The sequence below is a fragment of the Eumetopias jubatus genome, unplaced genomic scaffold (assembly GCF_037043125.1).
Source record: "Eumetopias jubatus isolate StellerSeaLion01/CBP00866 unplaced genomic scaffold, mEumJub1_p1.0 scaffold_17, whole genome shotgun sequence".
Lineage (NCBI taxonomy): Eukaryota > Metazoa > Chordata > Mammalia > Carnivora > Otariidae > Eumetopias > Eumetopias jubatus.
In genome coordinates this window covers 16,540,186-16,558,579 of record NW_028274823.1, presented here as the reverse complement: position 1 = coordinate 16,558,579, position 18,394 = coordinate 16,540,186, and the positions used below count along the sequence as shown (strand labels likewise).

General features: G+C 40.9%; 1 protein-coding gene across 2 annotated transcripts in view; it reads left to right on the top strand.

Moving 5' to 3' along the window:
* Positions 1 to 558: 558 nt before the first annotated feature.
* The window catches only part of FHIP2A (FHF complex subunit HOOK interacting protein 2A), a 34,223-nt gene continuing 16,387 nt past the window's right edge, over positions 559 to 18,394 (top strand). For both annotated transcript variants that reach the window (XM_028121725.2, XM_028121724.2), the window contains exons 1-5: positions 559 to 912; positions 7,127 to 7,205; positions 11,590 to 11,759; positions 13,437 to 13,541; positions 13,998 to 14,120. In XM_028121725.2, coding sequence (XP_027977526.2) covers positions 868 to 912; positions 7,127 to 7,205; positions 11,590 to 11,759; positions 13,437 to 13,541; positions 13,998 to 14,120 — 522 coding nt within the window. In that variant the 5' untranslated portion in view covers positions 559 to 867. The remainder of the gene's footprint in view (positions 913 to 7,126; positions 7,206 to 11,589; positions 11,760 to 13,436; positions 13,542 to 13,997; positions 14,121 to 18,394) is intronic.

Sequence of the window (18,394 nt, the reverse complement as noted above, 5' to 3'; positions counted from 1 at the left end):
CACCTATCAAACAAGTTACAAACTATTGACTGAACCATCTTACCATTTGTCCATTTGGGGCTTCCTGTTTTAATGGTGAATAATTAACAATTAATAATATATTTTCCAGTTAGCAAAACCATCTCACCAACATTAATTGATTTGTTCTAATTCTTAGCATTTAAATGCACGGACCAATTTTGCCTTAGGAATACTGTACTGTTTCTTACGAGTCTCCCAAATCTGCCCTTAAAAGACGAATCTCGTAATATTATGTACAGATATGGCTACGTTTCCCTACAAAATCGGCCTGTTAACTGCCCCCGCAGAAACAAAACTGAGAGGCTGGATGAATTTTTCAAACGTGAGGACTACAGTGCGCCAGGCGCGCGGGAGCAGGGAGAGGGCGGCGGCCGCACCCGTCGGGTTCCCGCCCCCCGCCCCCCGCGGCCTCTCCGCGCCGCTTTTTCCGCCCCCGCGGCGTCCAGCTGCCCCGCCGCTGGGCAGGCCCGGTCGGGGCCTCCCCGGGCCGCGGCGGCGCCCCCTGCAGGCCGCGGCGGGCAGAGCGGGCGGAAGGAACCCGAGCCGGGCTGCCACCGTGTCCGAGCCGGAGCCGCAGCCCGCTGCCGGAGCGTCGCGGGGCCCCGAGTCCGAGCCGAACGCCCTCCTCGCCGCCCGCTGCGTCCCAGCGCCCGCCGGAGCCGCCGCGCCGCCCGCGCACCCCCGAAGCGGCCGGGCCCGAGCCCGCCTCGGCCCTCTGCTCGTCCTCCCCGCCCCGCACCGGCCTTCACTCTGGAGCCGCCCCGGCAGCCGCAGCAGGGGCGGCGGCGGCGGATCGAGGAGCTCTCCAGGTCGTCCCGGGAGAGGCTGCTGCAGTCCCGTGACAAGATGTTCTCCAAGTTCACCTCCATCCTGCAGCACGCCGTGGAGGCGGTAAGGCCGCGGGCAGCGGGCTCACGACAGACCGGGGATGGCGGCGGCCTACGCTTCCTGCGGCTTCGGCCCGGGCCTCGGTGGCCCGGTTCCCGCGGGGGGGCGAGGCCGGGGCGGGCGCTTCGGGGCGCGGCGGGGCCGTCGGGGCGCCGGGGCCTCGGGCCTGGCTCGGAGCAGGCCCCCTCCTCGCCGTCCTGCCCCGGGCCGGCGCGGCGTTCGCCTGACTCCTGGATGGGGACGGGGGGTCGGGAGTACCTGGCGGGGCCGCAGGGCGCACCCCCGGACTCCCGGACCGCTAAGCTGCTCCGGATAAAAGGTGGTCAGCGTGGAGCAGGACAAAAGAAACGGCCAGACGTGGCTGGGGCTTGGGTTTGGCTTGGTGTTGTGCTGACTTTGGAAGGTGGGGTGGGCGGGAAGGTGTGCCCCGGTTGGGGGTGGGGGCGACTCTGGGAGGAGGCAGCCCGCTAGACCCGGTTTCGTAATCCTGCTAGCTTTGCCTTCGCAGGCCTCACGGCCCGAACTCAGCTGCACTGTATTGATTGTTGTGAAATGGGAGTTTGGAGGGGTCTGGTCGAGTGTGGTCTACATTCTTCCAAGCCCTCGGCAGAGCAGCGAGACCATCTGTTTCCTTTCTTGTCTTCTCTTCCTGGACTCTCTCCTTTGAGGATTTTAGAGACCAGCACCGAGAGACGTTCAAAGGCCCGAACAGACTAACAGAAGAGAAGTAAAAGAGAATGCCTTGCTCTGTTTTCATAATAAGAGATCTAGTTTGCTTTACTTCGGTTGTTTCTCTTTACTCAGGGACAGTTGCCCAAATTGGAAAATGCATCTTGTGCAAGACACCAGTACCTTGCTAATTTAAAAAATGTCATTTTCTTTCTATGTTTAGACTGTGTGATATAGCACCTTGAAATCCACACAACTTAAAAAAAAAAAAAAGCCAGCTGCAATAGAACCATTTTTATGGTCAGATAAAAATAAAATGGATTTTTAAAATTAAGTTTGAAAACAAAACTTCAGTACAATTGTTATTTTAAGTGATATGTGGGAAATGCTTAAAAATCATTTAAGCTCTACCACAAGTTCTTGGGAAAACGTGTATCAAATCAAAGAGAGGGTTTTCATGAATGAAGAGCAGTACTACACATGGAGGTGACAGTTTTAGACTTTAGGACAATTTTTAATTTTCCCTTGTTATACACAATCTACAGCAACTTTGTTAAAAGAATTTAACCGAAATGTATAAAAACAGCGGCATTTACATTTTATATTATTCTTTAACTTAAAATCACTTAATTTTAACATTGAGTACAGGTTAATACTGAGATAATTGGGAATAAAAAATATATTACATTATTTACATCCTTTACCTATCAGGTTGATACTGAAGGTAAGTACTTAGAAAAAGAAAGATAGCTTTCCTACTCTCCCAGTAAAGACTCATTTTTATCCTGAGGCTTGTGTTTTCTGTCCTCATTGTCTTTTTATAACTGTATATGCTAGCATCTACCAAATTACCCATGTAAATTGTCTGACTCTGGCTCTGTCATATCCAGCTTCTTTGCTGAGGTGAGAAAAAATTAAGAGTGGATTATGTTCACTTGGTCCTAGTAACTGATCCATAGCATTTAGAAAACTAATGTTTTTATTTGATTAGAGTTAATGTTTTCAGCTGTGATACTTTGCAGTTTACCTTGATAGGTTAAATCAGAAAAAAATTGGCAAACTTTTTCCTTTTTACATTCTCTCTTGGGAATGAACTCATATATAATGATAAATAAGCCATTCTTGTGGTATTTGAAGAATGTTTTTGCCCAGCCCAAGACTGGTTTCCATTTTTTCAGTTCTGTTTGCCTTGCATTTTCTTCTGTAAACTGCTTTTATCATTCATCAGTTCATTTCATTAGCTTTTCTCTCTACTCCTTTTAATTTGTATGCCCAATTAGCATTTTCTGATACAGTATTGCAATTAACATAATTATCTGGATTTTTCAGAGGTGGGACTTTATCCTATGTGCAGGTGCTGACATGACCTGAAGTGTCACTGTTTTCAGCCACTTTGATATTATTACTTTATAGGTTTCTTTGTACAATTGTGGTTCAGCCTTCAAATCTTCAAAAGTTTTTTTTAGGGTTGACCAGATAAACATATTCATTTAAATGAGGTTTACATGTAGAGTTTTCCTTATTGTTTAATTAATAGTTTCTTCTTACTTCCTGTTAACTAGTACAAGGAAAAAACATATAAGATTTTCAAGATTAGTACTTGAAAATGTGTTATTGAGCTGACCGATTACATTTTGAGTTTAGAAGAGAAATTCATACCTTGATCAAAAACAAAAACTGTAACGTAACTCTTGCTTCCCTTTTCAGAAGTGAATCTTCCCTCAGAATAAAAAATGATTGGCCAGTAAGTTTGCAGTGAATCCATTTTGTTAGCCTGTTGCCACATGTCATAAGAGTGAAATGTTGTAGTTAGTTCCTAGGTTGGACTAGATCATGTTAGCACAGTTTCTCCAAAGTACAAGTAAAACACTTTCCATTTAGTACAATTAAATATTTGTTGAGGGCCTAGTCTGTCCTAGGTAATCTGCCAGGAGCTGGTTCTTTCTAAATTTCAGCCAGTTTCACCCTTTGAGGGCAGATTTATTCCAAGAGGATAAGGGAAGAAAGTTTTATCTACTTTTAACGGGTTAATTCAGTGGATGTCCTCCTTCAGAATTTGAATCTTTTCTTTTCAAATTACAGTTAAGAGTTGATGATTGTTGGGACCAAAGCTCTTCTGCCCTGGGCATTAAAACCTCAAGTCAAACATACGTAGTGTCTTCTTAAGTGTATTCTTTTCTGATGGGATCTCAAACTTTTCATCCTTTAGTCATTCAGCTAATGTTTTATGAGCCTACCACGAAAGTGTGGCACAGCACGGAGGAAACGGTATACCTGCGTCCTTGCTCACAATGCTTACAGTCTAATTTGGGAGACAAAACAAATACACAAGCTAAAAATTAAACAGTGCACAAGAGTGAGCCCTAGCCCCAGAGCCATCCAGAATAAGGTTTCAGTCCTGCAGCCGTCCCTCCCTTCTACACAGGAAAAGTTACTTAATCTTTGTACATTTCAGTTTCCTCATTGTAAAATGGAAATAATTATACCAATCTCTTAGGATTATTGTGAAAATAAAAATGAGATAATACATATGAAGTGCCTAGTGCAGTGCCTGGTACATAGTCAGTGCTTCATTAGTGTGAACCATTGTTATTAATTTTTGGATGATTGTTCAGCCAGTGAGTTCTGTGGGGGCAAGCAGTTAGGATTGAAGGGCTTGGGGGAGAAGGCCCCCTGGAGGAAGGGAGGCTTGAGCTGGACTTGGAAGAGGGTGGGGAGATAGGGGGGCCTTAGGGATGTTGGAAGGAAGAAGCACATTCGAAGATCAGGGTGTGGACTGTTCATGAGACACGTGAGAGAGTGAGCAGATGGGGCTTATGTGGCAGATGTCTGGCTCTCCTCTGAGTTACTGCTCTAGGTCCTTCTGTGTGGTAGGCCTTCTGGAAAAAGACGGTCTGGGTTTTTAGTTACAAGCAGTTTTTCCCCTTGGGTGAGGCAATTAACTGGCTTTCGCTCTTAATAGGAGTTTGGGGAAAATCGGAGTTTATTTTAAGATCATTTAAGACCATATAGGAATTGTAAACTTTGCAGCACTGTGCCTGGCACATAAGTACTCATTAAATGACAGCAACTGCTGTGCCATTGGATTAATCACTCAGTGACTGTCACCGAATGCTTACTCTGTGCCATCACCGAGTTGAAAACCAACCGGGAAGTCAGTGATGAAAGAGACGACATGATCCCAGCCCCTTGCTGAGTTTGTGATTGAGTGGAGGAGATCAGCAATGACAAATGTGGGATAAGGGCTAAGAGAGCGAGCAGGCTGGGAGAGGGTGCCACAGTTTGTGGAAAGGGCTGGATCCTCGGCAGGAAGTCTGGCAAGGCTTCTCAGAGAAAGCCATGCCCAAGGTAGGCACTCAGGTCCAGTTTTGGTTGAGAGTGTGATTGCATGAATTTTCAAAAATTTAATCTCTGTTTTGCAAAAAGTGAACTCAAGTGAGAATCCCCTCATGCTGATTCACTCACCTCTTCCTTTTTTTATTTTTACCCATCGCATGACTATTTCTTTTATGCAATGATAAAACAGGTAATTTGCATGTTAGAGTTAGTAATGAAAGACAATTTTAGTAGGAAGTTTTATATAAATAAGGAAACTTACTCATGTTTGAACAAAGATTGTTACTAAGTAGTTGTTAGCAATTCGGAACTGTCTCCCTGTCTACTTAAATAGATTTCTTACTTAAATCAAACTCCTGGAAGAGAGGTATTCACAGGTAAGCAACACCATCCTGCTTTGAGTTGGACTAGAAGAGCAAAGGTCCTAACACAAATCCTGTAGGACCTCTGATCTAGTGACTTAACTTGGAAATGGAGTTCAGTCCCACAGGTAAAATAATCTGGAGCAAGGATGCTGTAATTCCTTATAGACCAAGGAGATGCCCTCAGAAAAATTTAACAAATTGCAATATTTACACTTAAGAAATTAGGTAGTTTTTTTTGAAACGCCAAATTTCATTTGACTTTATCCCAATTGTTAATACATTTAACTATAGAAAGATGGTGTATAAAAAACCAGGTCCAAAAAAAGAGAATTTTGACATATTTTGAAGACGATCCTAAAAACAAGTAGCTGATTAAAACATTTTTTTAATCTGAAAGTTTTGGGAAGATTAATCTATCTTCCCACGGTAATACTTTCTAATATTCTTTTTAATTTTTTTTCTCAATGTCTCCCAAATAATTTCTCTGCCATGTTCTTCTTGAAGGATAGTAATCCCAAAGGCTTTAACTACTTTTAAAGATCTTAAAGCCTTTTTAAAAATTTCCTAGCACTCTATTTGGAAATGAGGTGAATACTTAGATCTCTTAACCCAGTGTGATACAGAGCAGTGCACACAGGCAAGCACGAGAGCGAGCCTTAAAACATTGGCGATTGCCACGAAATGTTGAGGTCCACTTCTTCCCTAAGGACATTTCATCAGGATTGAAGGTCGTAATGTGTCTATGACCAGTGTTTATAATTTGTCCAATAGTTTTGAGATTGTTTTATTAGGATTCCAGACTTTGAGGTCTCTGCTTGAGGACACAAAAAATCAAAATGGAACACGTAGAAGACAGGAGTAACGTGATCCCTGAGGTCATCAGTTTAGATGAAGTATCTGGGAATGAAAGATGACTGTGCCAGGCTTTCGGTTGCCAGGATAGAAACCTGGTTGTTTTTAAGTAAGCTGGATCCACTGTGAACTTTCTGACCAGTATTTATGGGCAATAGTGGGACTGGGAGAGCATTCTCTGTCTCTCTCTCTCTCTCTCTCTCTCTCTCTCTCTCTCTGTTTAAGGAAAAGACAGTGTTGTGGAAGGTGCATCTAGGTCTTTTATCTGTTTAACACACATTTGAAGTACTTGGCAGGTTGGCTATGAGATGGCTGAAGGCATATAATTTTGGTCTTAAAATTTTTGAAGTAAATTTTGAACTTACTTTGAAGTGAAACATTTTTGGCTTTGTGGAATTTAAATTGGTAGTGTCTTGTTCACACAGGTATTTTGCTAAAAATATGCACTGCCTAATCCAGGCTTAAAAAGAAAAGGTTTACATCTGTATGTCACTGAAAGTAGGAAACAGTTTTAATCAGATTACATGGTTGACTTTGGTATATGTTTTTGTAATGGTGACGTGTAACTACATAGCAGCTTTTTACTGTTTTGCATTTCAAAGTCCTAGGTACAAAGATCCCTGGTTACTGATAATTTCATATTACTGATAATTTAAATAGGATTTTGCATCTTTTCACTTAACACCATTACTTTTGAAACCATATGTAGTTAACCAGTTTCGGGGAGGAAAAAAAAGTCCCAGCCCTTGTAGTTTAATAATAATATTGATAAATATGTTTTTCCTCTTTCTTAATAAATCATTTTTACTTTCTTGATTTTGACTCCTTTTTTTCTTTGATATTCTGACATATAAAATCAAATTAAAGCTCATCCTTTATTTTTATGCTACTTTTGTATTATTAGTGGACAAATACAGAGTTATACTTTATGGGAAACGTTTAATGCCATTTTCTTAATTGTTGTGGTCTTTTTGTGTGTGTGTGTGTTTGTGTAGCTTGCACCTTCTCTTCCTTTACAAGAAGATTTTGTTTATCACTGGAAGGCAATTACCCATTACTACATAGAGACTTCGGGTAAGAAACAAAGCTAATGTTAATTAAACAAAATTTATGAAATACTAAAATATATTTCAAATTAGTTTTCAAAGTTATTTTATATTTAAATTTATAAACAAGTTATTTTACTTTTAATTCCTCTTTTAGATTCACTTTAAAAATGTATCTATTGAGCACCTACTATGTGTAGGCATTGTTCTAGGCACTGAGCAATAGAACAGTAAATCAAACAGACAAAATCCCTGTCCTAATAGAGCTTATATACTGATGACGGAGAAGCGAGCCCAAAATAGACAAATACACATAGTGTGTCAGATGGCAGGGGCTGAGGGGGAAATGAGGCAGGCTAAGGGGATAGAAGTGTATACATGGGGGAAGGGGGGCAGTTGGCTTTTGTAGGTTAGAGAAAGCCTCATTGCCCGAACAGACGTCTCAGTTGGAATCTGAAGGAAAGAGGAAGCAAGCCTGGGGGGTTGGTTTCAGGAAGAGGACCTAGTGCAGAAACCCTGCAGCTGGAGCATACAACATGCTTGGCATACTCCAGGAACTGCAAGGAAGCCGGTTTGGCTAGAGCAACGTGAACAAGGAGAAAAGTGTGAGGAGGTGACGTCAGATGGGAGCCAGATGCAGTCACAAAGGGCCTTGGAAGCTATTATAAGGGCTTTCGCTCTTACTCCAAGGTGGGAAGCCATCAGAGGGCTTTGGGCGGCATGTAACATAATCAATTTCAGCTTCTGTGAGAAAAAATTAGATTGGAAAGACACAGAGGCGAAGCTGTGGACCGTTAGGGGACCATTGCAGTGGTCCGAGCAACGATGGTGGCTTAAACCAGGGAGCTGGTAGGATAAGATTGTATTCTAGGTGTATTTTGCAGAAAGCTTTGTTGACAGATTGGATGTTGGGTATGAGAGACTGAGTCAAGGAAACTTCAAAGTTTTGGGCTTAGGCAGATGGAAAATAGAAAGGCCACTTACCAGGACAGGGCGACTGCAGGAGGAGCAGGTTTGTAAGTGTTCTGGACATGTTAAATTTGAGATGCCAACTGTATGTCCAGTTGGATATGTTGAGTAGACAGTTGGAAATAGGAATCTGGAATTTAAGGTGGAGTTCTAAACCAGAGATATGACATTGAAGTCATCACATGTAAGTAGGATTTAAAGCCATGAGACTGGATGAGATGTAGGGAGTAAGGGTAGATGGAAGAGAGAAGATGTTCAGAAATGGAGCCCTCGGGCCCAATGCTCAGACATTGGGATGATGAAAACAATAGCAAAGGAAATCACTTTTGCTAGTGGGGTAGAAGACAGCCAAGAGAGAATGATGTCCTAGAGGCTAGAGAGGAGACAGGGATTAATTGTGTCAAATGACGCTGATGTCAATTTAATGAAGACTAAGAAAGGATCTTTGGACTTAGCCGCAAGGAGCTCATTAGTGGACTTGATAAGAGCCGTTTTAATGGCAAGGAAGAGAGAGGAGACCTGATTGGATTATGCTTTAAGAGAAGAGGGGTCAGAAAACCTATATAGACAATGGGACACGTCCATACACGTTAGTGGGAAGGGGAGCTGAGAAATGGAGCATTAGCCAAGGGGAGATGTGGTTTCAAGAGAGGGTTTAATTTTAAGTATCTATTTATCTATTTAATCTCTATATCCACTGTGGGGCTTGAATTCACAACCCCGAGATCAAGAGTCATAGGCTCTTATGCCTGAGCCAGTCGGGTGCCCCTCAAGAGAGGGTTTTACTTTTTTTTTTTTTTCAAGATGGAAGATATTTTAGTTTGTACTTTGATGGAGTGATCTAGTAGAGAGGGAACGGTGGACAAGAGTCAGATGCCGTCATTTCTGAGCAATACCCTTAAATGGGCAAGGGGAGTAGGGTCTAGTGCACAGGTGAGGGCTGAGCCTTAATAGGCACGTGGACAGTCCATCCGTCACAATAAGGTGTGGAAAACAGCATATAAGTATAGATGAAGAAGGAGAGTGGATGTGGTCTACAAAGTCTTCAAGAGTTCTTTTCTGGTTGCTTCTGTCTTTCTCAGTGAATAAGTATGGAGAGTAAGGGGAATGTGAAATACATAGGTCAAAGGTTGACAAACTTTCTGTAAAGGGCCAGATAGTAAATATTTTAGGCTTTGTGGGTCCTGTGGCCTCTCTTGGAACTGCTCAGTTCTGTTGTGCAAAAGCTGCCATCAACAGTATGTAAAAGAATAGTGTTTCTTTGTTCCAATACAACAGAAACATGTAGTAAGCCTGGATTTGCCCCCTAGGCCAAAGTCTGGCACCTCCTGAAATAGAGTATTCAGGCAGTCTGATTGGGGAAGCTGATGGGGCTGTAGGTGATAATTCCTTAAAACAAAAAACCCTTTATAGTTGTATAATAAGTAAAAATTAGATACAAAATATATGTATACCTTTCCACGTAAAATATAACTTCTACCTTAATTTGGGTATTTAGACAGCAGATCTGTAGGAAAGATTTTTGAGAGGACCTGCCTTTTCAAATGACTATTCCTTAGCCCTTGTGAATTTTTCACTCCTCCATAGCTTTAAGGAAATACTTTAAGGGAAAGGCTTTAAGTTCTTGCTTTAAATGATTTTTTTTTTTTTTTTTTTGCATTTTAGTAGAAACAAGTATGTACATTATAATAAAGTATGGGACGAATGTGTGTATATGTGTCAGGCACAGAGAGAACAAAGAAGGGAGAAATAGAAGGCAGAGTCCGTAACGTGGGGTTTAAAGGATGATTAGGAGCAAGATCGAGGAGGAGGAAAAAGGCATTTCAGGTAGAAGGAATGGCATATGGAGGCACAGGGACCTACATGCAGCTTAGGAGTGAAGGGGGTAGAGGGCAAAAACAACGTCTTGCCTTCTAGGGAGCTAGGATTTTAATCCTGTCAAGTCACATTTACAATTCATTTGTCTCTCAATTTACAAAGCCTTTCTGGTCATTTTTCTCCATTGATAACTGTAATCAAACCATACTTGAACATTCATTCTTTCCTGGAATGTTTATATAAAGTCTGCAATTAAAGAGGAAAAAACATAAGAAAAAAAAAAGACCCAAATTTCAAATAAATTTACAAATTATCTTCTGTTAGTGGCTGGCCACTCGTTTTAGAAGAATACAAAATGAAACATCAAAAGTTAACATTTCTTGAATTCTTACTGTGTGCAAAGGCATTGAGCTTTACACACATGGTTTCATTGAAATCATATGACACTTCCTAGTGTTGATTACCCCCATTTTACAGGTGGTGGTGACAGAGGCTTAAATAGTTTGTCAAGGTCATCCGGCTACAAGCGACAGAGCCAAGATTTGAATGCAAGTTGTCTAACTCCAGGCCCCATGCTTTTAGTACCTGCCACATTGTATATCAAATTTGGTACATGTATCCTTGGAAACAAGGGTGACCTCTGTCTCTCCATTGTTTTCTCTGTAGGGCTTAGTGTTCCGGTTTACACTGCGTGTGCATGTGTATGTGCATACATGTGCACACATACAGGCAAAGCAACATACCATCAAAATATATAGCATACTAGGATTGTGTTGCACATACTATGGAGTACTAAGGAAATTACAGTAGAGACATAAATAAGAACTTGGCATTTCCAAGTATATTTTGTATTTAAACATTCTATTAAGAGCAATTTAGTACAGTAAGGGTAAGTTGATAAAACCATGTGATTTTTAAGTCCCAGTTGTGAACTCAAAATCTATCAATGGATTTTTATCTTAAAAAATCAATAGTGCTTAATAAGAATTCTCCTGAGAAGAAGTTTTGGCTTTGGGAAATAGTTTTCTGTTCATGAGAGATGCCAGAAATTGTTCTTTGGGCTCCTCATGTTTTCACAGATGGAGATGAATTAGGGGCTGTAAGTGTATGACTTCCCAGTGTTACGACGTGATTCAGTAGCAAACAAAAACAGAACCTGCCCTTTCTATGTATCCTACCTAATTCAGCTTGATGTTTAAGGCCAACCTGTTTCTATATAAAGAGACTTAAAATTCAGATCCAAAAGTTCAGAACTTCTGAACTAGCTGTTTGAAAAAAAATTGTTTTTAATTGTAAGTGTATACAAAATTTTGATGTTATGTGTATTTTTCTTGATCATGTTCCCATTTCTGTATAAATGGCTCTTATTTTGAATTATACATAGACATTAGTTAATAGAATATATTTCAGAATATTGATTCCATTTTTGAATAAGAACATGGCAAAAAGAATCACCTACATCCTGGCAAAGATAATTACATACCAATTATATACCACTTAAGTGTGTAGTTCAGATTTTTCTCTCATTTTGAATTGGAATAGAGAAATAGCAAAGGCATTTTAGGTACAAATAGGCAGTTTTAAATTGTTTGAATGTTTGATGAATTTTTTTTATTATTATTTAGATGATAAAGCCCCAGTGACAGATACAAATATTCCCTCTCATCTGGACCAGATGTTAGGTATTTTGCTACAGGAAGAACGGGAGCGAGAGTTCGGAGTGACAGGGCCGTGTATGGAATATTTGCTTCATCACAAGATCTTGGAAACGTTATATACCTTAGGAAAAGCTGATGTAAGTTCCTATCCACATGTTCTTGGGCATGTAATACATGCATTAATGTCTTAGAGGTAAAGAAGCTGCAAGTACTAAATTTAATTATAGAGGTATGTATTAAGCATGGTGGAATCCAAGTCAGGACTGTGAAAAACAGAAAATGTGCAGCCTGCACAATGTGACTGTCCAGAGAGCCAGCAAAGCCCTAGGATGCTCTAGGCGACAACTGGTCCTCAGGCTGCTGAGAATTACAGTGTAAACATTTATGAAAATATGCTCAAGGGCATGTACTCAGAATCAAAGGACGTGAGAAGGAACCCAGTGTAAACTGGGTTAGGAAAATAGGGCTTATTTTGCATAATCCAGAAAGAAAATGTCACTGATTATTCTGACATTACCTCTACCAATGAGTGGAGCCACGTTAAGTTTTTAGGCCTCATGAATCCTGAGAAATCTTTGCAAATAGTATTTATGATATAAATAATATTCTGTACCAGGAAACTTTAAAACTACATAAAAAGGCAAGTTTCAAAGCCTGTGGGGGTGCGAGGGAAAGGGAAGAACTTTGGAGTGCGGTTGGGAGGCCTGGCTTTGCCACTAACGCTATGACCTTGAACGTCCCTTTGGTTAACCTTCTTTCTCTTTAACGTTTGAACAGGTGATCACGGAGGGCCTCCCTCAAGTCTCAAAATCTGTGCTTTTGTTCTGTGAATTTCTATAATATATGTGAAAATCAAACTGGAAAAAAAATCAACATGTTTAAACACCAAATAGAGTTATGAGTAGTGGTATTACGGAAAGTTTCCTTTTAACTAAGTCTGTAGTACTCCCAATTCATTTTAAGTTAAATTCATGCAATTTATATTTTTGAGGCAGGATATCTGCTCCCCTATCGTGTGGAGAGAGGGATGGTACAACACTAAGTTGAATACAGATTAATTGATTTTTGAGTGAAGGTCAATAATTGTAGCACCCGGCAAATTAATTTTTATATCGGTGATTGTAAATGTTACAGGTCTATCTGAATAATGCAAAGTATTTGCTATCTAGAAAAAATACTGTGCATGAGATTATCGTTTATACCATTTCCAGGTAGCATGTCTATGAGGATGCTTTGGAAATGCTCATTTTGTGACTGTATTTTAATTGCAAACAGTATAAGCAGGTTAGTGATAGAACACATAACCTTGTTAGTTTGTGCTCTCTTAACCCACAGCGTAAGCAATCATCAGGTTTACCTAGTTTTCAGCAAAGATTTAAAGCATGGCATGTTATAAAAGCTTCCTTTTTAAATATTCATTGTTTATAATAATCATAATGTAAATAATTTTGCAACTAATGCAAAACAGCCATAGAGTTAACCATAATAGTTCGGGGTTACCCTAGCATTTAGAATACAAACAGGTTGATGTTGCCCAAACTGATTTCAACAGCGTGTCGTTACCATGCTGTCTGTCATCACATCGGCCTGCAGTTCCATTGGCTGTATTATACAGTCCCAGATGTAATTTTATTTCTAGAATGCCAGTCATTAATATTTGGTGGAGAATTGTATATTGAAAGACTCATTAATCGGCTGGTTGCATTGACTTTTGAGGGTGAAATACATTCACATTCCTATTCTTTAAGCTTTTTGAGTAAGCATGTTCGTATCGTCTGTTCTCCCTTGTTTGCTTTTCTGTTCTTTGCGCCCAGTGTCCCCCAGGGATGAAGCAGCAGGTGCTGGTGTTCTACACTAAACTCTTGGGGAGGATCCAGCAGCCGCTGCTCCCGCACATTAACGTCCACAGGCCGGTGCAGGTATTTTCTTCTCCTTCTCCAAACAGCATTGCGTTCCGTTTCTTTTCATGTATAAATACTTTAATGTGATTGTTCTAAGATGAAAAATAATAAAGGAAATTATTCCAAAAATAACGTGTAAATTAGCAAATACTTGAGCTTCTGGTATGCAGCACGTTGTATTATATGCTCTATTTTTCTCTTAAAGTTTTATACATTAGTTTTTCCTTTAACTCATCTCTTCGACATCTCAAGGGGTTTATTGTGTGCTTATGAATTTTCTAGGGTGATATATTTGAAAAACTTACTAGTAAATCTCTTTTGTTGGAAGTGATGGTAAATAGTGTTCTGTCTGCAGAATGCAAGGTATTTGCATTATATGAAAATTGTAAATACTCTTAAGGCAAACAGATGGCTATTTACGTACCTGTAAAAAGTAACCCAAGTTTGAAACATTTTTTTTAAATTTTTTAACAGAAATTAATTCGACTGTGTGGTGAAGTACTTGCAACACCAACGGAAAATGAAGAAATCCAGTTTCTCTGTATTGTATGTGCAAAGCTGAAACAAAATCCCTACTTGGTTAATTTTTTTCTGGAGGTATGGTACTTGTCAACCTTCGAAGCATGCTTATATTACAATTATTTTGAGAATTGAATTCTGTAAATAATATTAGAAGGAATTACATTTTGTGGGTATCAGATGGCTTGTTTCACTTCCCAGAATTATTTTTCATTGACGATCACTGTTTGTTTTAACCTGAAATCTTTTGAGGAAGCCACTCTTCAGAGAAAGTAGTTGAGCCGGTCTACAGGGCAGTACAGGGCCTGGACAAATACAGACTCAAGGCTTAGCAAGGATGCAGCTTGAAGGGGAAAATCAGGGAGAGTGAGTCAGGAGCTTATAAACTATCATGTTATCAGCCAGGTCTGCTCTAGTGCGGAGCACGGGTAATCTGGCCTGGGGTCTGTGTGCGGATTGGGGCAGGATGCGCACAATCCCGAGTGACCTCTCCAGCCTGGTATAGCAGTGGCAGTTGCTCTAGTATTCCGCCCTGTCTCTTCTTAGCCCTAGTCGGTGGATCATACTTTACGTATTCCATCAATCAGTGTTTTGGGTTTTACTCCCAGTTTTAAATTAGAAAATACTTCGTGTACTTTCTTCTGTCATTCACTTCTTTTTTTCTGCAGTGAAGTCATTTAGGAATGTAGTAGAAAAATTAGTTTGGGGGGCACCTGGGTGCCTTGGTTGGTTAAGTGTCTGCCTTTAGCTCAGGTCATGATCCCAGGGTCCTGGGATCGAATCCCTCATCGGGCTCCCTGCTCAGCGGGGAGTCTGCTTCTCCCTCTTCCTCTTCTCCTTTGCCCACTTACGCTGTCTCTCTCTCAAATAAATAAAATCTTGAAAAAAACAGAAAAAATTAATTTTGCTAGGTTTTTTTTAAAAATCTTTTTGTTTTCTTTTTCTTTTTGTCTTTCTTTCCCTAGATTAGGTACAACTGAGGTACAGTGCAGTTTGCTCTTTTTGGTCTGTGGTTCTCTTGAGTTTAACAAACCCACGGTCATGTAGCCACCACCAGCCTCAAGCGACACAGCAGGCCTGCCAGCCTCCCGCGGCTTCCTTGGAGCCCCTCTCCCTCCACCCCATCCTCAGCGATCACTGATGTGGTTCTGTCGTAGGTTTCCTCTTTTACAGAAAGTCACACAAATGTGATCAGCTTTCACGTCTGCCTTTTTTTTTTTTTTTTTTTTCCTTAGCATAATGCATTTGAGATTCAAAGATGAGTTTGGTCCCTGATACTGTTGAGTAATATCCCGTGGCGTGGGTGTATCACAGTTGTTTATTCATCCACCCGTTGAGGGACGTGGGGTTGTTTCCAGTTTGGGCAATTATGGGTAAAGCCACTGTGCACATTCACACGCGGTTTTTTTCTGAGGATTTAGGTTTTCACTTCACTTGGGTAAACACCGAAGAGTAGGATTGCTGGACCCTGTGGCAAGCGTGTATTTATTTTCATAAGAACCTGCCAAACTGTTTTACCCCTTATCGTTTTGCATCCTGTCAACGACGTGTGCGAGCTCCTGTTGTTCCCCATCCTGTCAGAGTGAGCGTTGTCAGGGTCTTGTTTTTAAAAATTTTAGCCATTCTAGTAGGTGGGTTTGTTTGCCGCTTCACTCTATTGACTAAGTCACCCAAAATCCTCTTCTGCACTCTTACTGAAGACAGGTGAGCAGCCAAGCTGCAAAAGTGCATGCATTTAAGTTTTTAGGTAGCGATAAAGAGGCCGAATGCCAGTTTTTCATGGTGGGTGTCCTATTTTGAAGGTTTGTTTCAAAATGGCTGAAATACACTTCTGATTTCAGATTCTAAGGGTTTATTACAGGTTTTTTAGGTTTTGGGATATAAATGTAGCAAATAGCTCAATCTGGCTGTCTGAGATTTTTCCTCTCAAAGTTCACGTTAGTTACTTAAAGTTTTCTTAGACACCCTAGTTACTTTTGATGCTTGGATTTTTGCCCCAGCTTGAGCTTTAAGGACTTTTTCTCAGAATCCCTGAAACTCGTTCAGAAGGACACAGCCGTCGATCAGAAGCAGAGAAAATTTATGGGCGTACATATGCTGATGGAGAGATAGGTGTCCTCTGTTTTCCTGTCTCCACAGAGACAGTTCCATTTAGACCTCACTACAAAGAATGCCCGGTTTTAAAGCGCATACTTCTCCACAGCCTGAGGTAGTAGGCATCTCCGTTTTCTCAAGACTATTCATAAGCTTTTAATGTGGTTGTTACAGTCTTCCTGTCATTAGAGTTATTTAAATGTATTTTATTTTCTCCTGCTGGTCAGTAAGCTCCTTGAGGACAAGGACTCTGTTGCATTAATCTTTGGGTTCCCACAACTTGTCTAGTATCCAGTATAATGTATAATAACTGCTTAATTAGCACTTGCTGAATGAATTTTCAGAGAAATGCAGCTATGTTACTTATAAGTACAGAGAGTAATAAAAGTTCTTTGCAGTTGTCAGGCATATATCCCCTGAATTCTAATCTCTCTTTTCATGTAAAGCAGCTACTCTGTGCATCTACTATGGTTTAAGTGCCTATGGTAAATGAGTTAGGAACAGTCTTTGCCCTAAAGGAGTTCATAGTCTGGTGACAAGGGTAAGACTAATATTCAAGCTATAATCTGAGGTGGAGTAAGGTGAGTATCCTAAGAAGGATGCAAAGTAAAGATGCCTTAAGTTTTCCTCGGATGAAGGGATTACATCTGCTCTTAGGTTGTTGGGAAAGACTTCATGGAAGAGTTTATCTTTGATTTGAGCCCTGACAGATGTTCAGATAAGAATGGGTGACATACGTAAGGAAATGAAGATATAGAAGTCTGTGGTGTGTTCATGAAACAGTATAAAATTAGGATATGTGATAAGAAATGGGCCTGGAGAGATGGACTAGGAAGGATCAAAGGCTTTGAATGGCAGGATGAAGAATCTGAACATAGTTGAAGTCACTGGGGAGCCACCGAAGGTTTTTGAGCAGGGATGTTACTACATGATGGTGTCTGTACCTTAAGTCAGATTGATGGCAGCATCTTGTACAGTGGATTCCTTTGAAAGGAAAAAGAAAAGCAGAGGAAACCAACTTGGAAGCTGAGGGAGTAACCCCGACGAGAAGTGGCAAGGACTGTAAGTTGGAGGCAGTGAGATGGAATGAAGTAAATATATTCCAGAGAGGCCAGAAGTAGGTGTTGTGTGGTCTTGTGCAGGAAGCAAGAGAAAGGATGATGAGTGCTTGAGTTTCTGAACCAGGAAGGTTGTTGCTAACAGAAAGGAGGGAGCCCTGAGGGAGCTTATGTTGAGGGGAAGATGGTAGTTACAGTTCTGGATGTTTTGAGTCCTCCTGGTATCCAATGGAGATAATTGGCAGGCATTGATCTTGCAAATCTGTGATTTGGGAGGGAAGTCTGGGTTCAAGAGATTTGGGGGTTATGTGTATAAATGTGCTGTGGCTATCATTAAAACCCCTGAAGTAGAAAGGGAACAGTTTTGGTAAGAACCAAAGTGTAAGACAAGGCAACAGTTCCTCATCATCTGGGAGCTTGCTAAAAATGCGGATTCCATCACGACATTGTACACCTGAAATCAGTATAACATTGTCAACTATACCTCAGTAATATAAGTAAATAAGTTAAAATGTGGATTCCTTGGCTCTACCTCCAGATATTCTCATTCAGGTCTGGGTGGGACCCAGGAATCTGCATTTCTCTCAAGCCCCACAGATGACCGTGACGCCAACGGTCTTGAGTCACACTTTGAGAAACACTCGTCTGAGAAGTGAATGCTAGTCCAAGATTATTCTTCCTTTGCCATTCTTATCTGAGGTACCATTTCCAACAATACTCACATTCATAAGGACTGTGATATGCAACTGATTTTATAGGAAATTGGGAAGTTGTTTGGAGTAGTTGTTTTCTTTTAACATGTGCTGTGGGCTCAATTTCTCAAGAAGATTGGTCCAAACTATATCTTTAACTGTAATAAAAGTGATTTATAATAACTATAATATAACTTTGGAAATAGAACTCTGAATTCATTCAGTACTGAGTGCACCTCTGTGATGGGTGAAACACGGTGAGAGGCCCCTGAGGAGACTTCTAACCTGTGTGTGTGATTTGATTTTTGCTCTTAGGTTCAAATGGAAAGCAGAACGCTTCCCCTGAAACTAATGATTTGCTTTGGTTACAATTCCTTTTTTTTTTTTTTTTAAGACTTTATTTATTTGAGAGAGAGAGCACACACGAGCCAGGGGGTGGGAGAGGGAGAAGCAGACTCCCCACTGAGCAGGGAGCCTGACGTGGGACTTGATCCCAGGACCCTGGAAT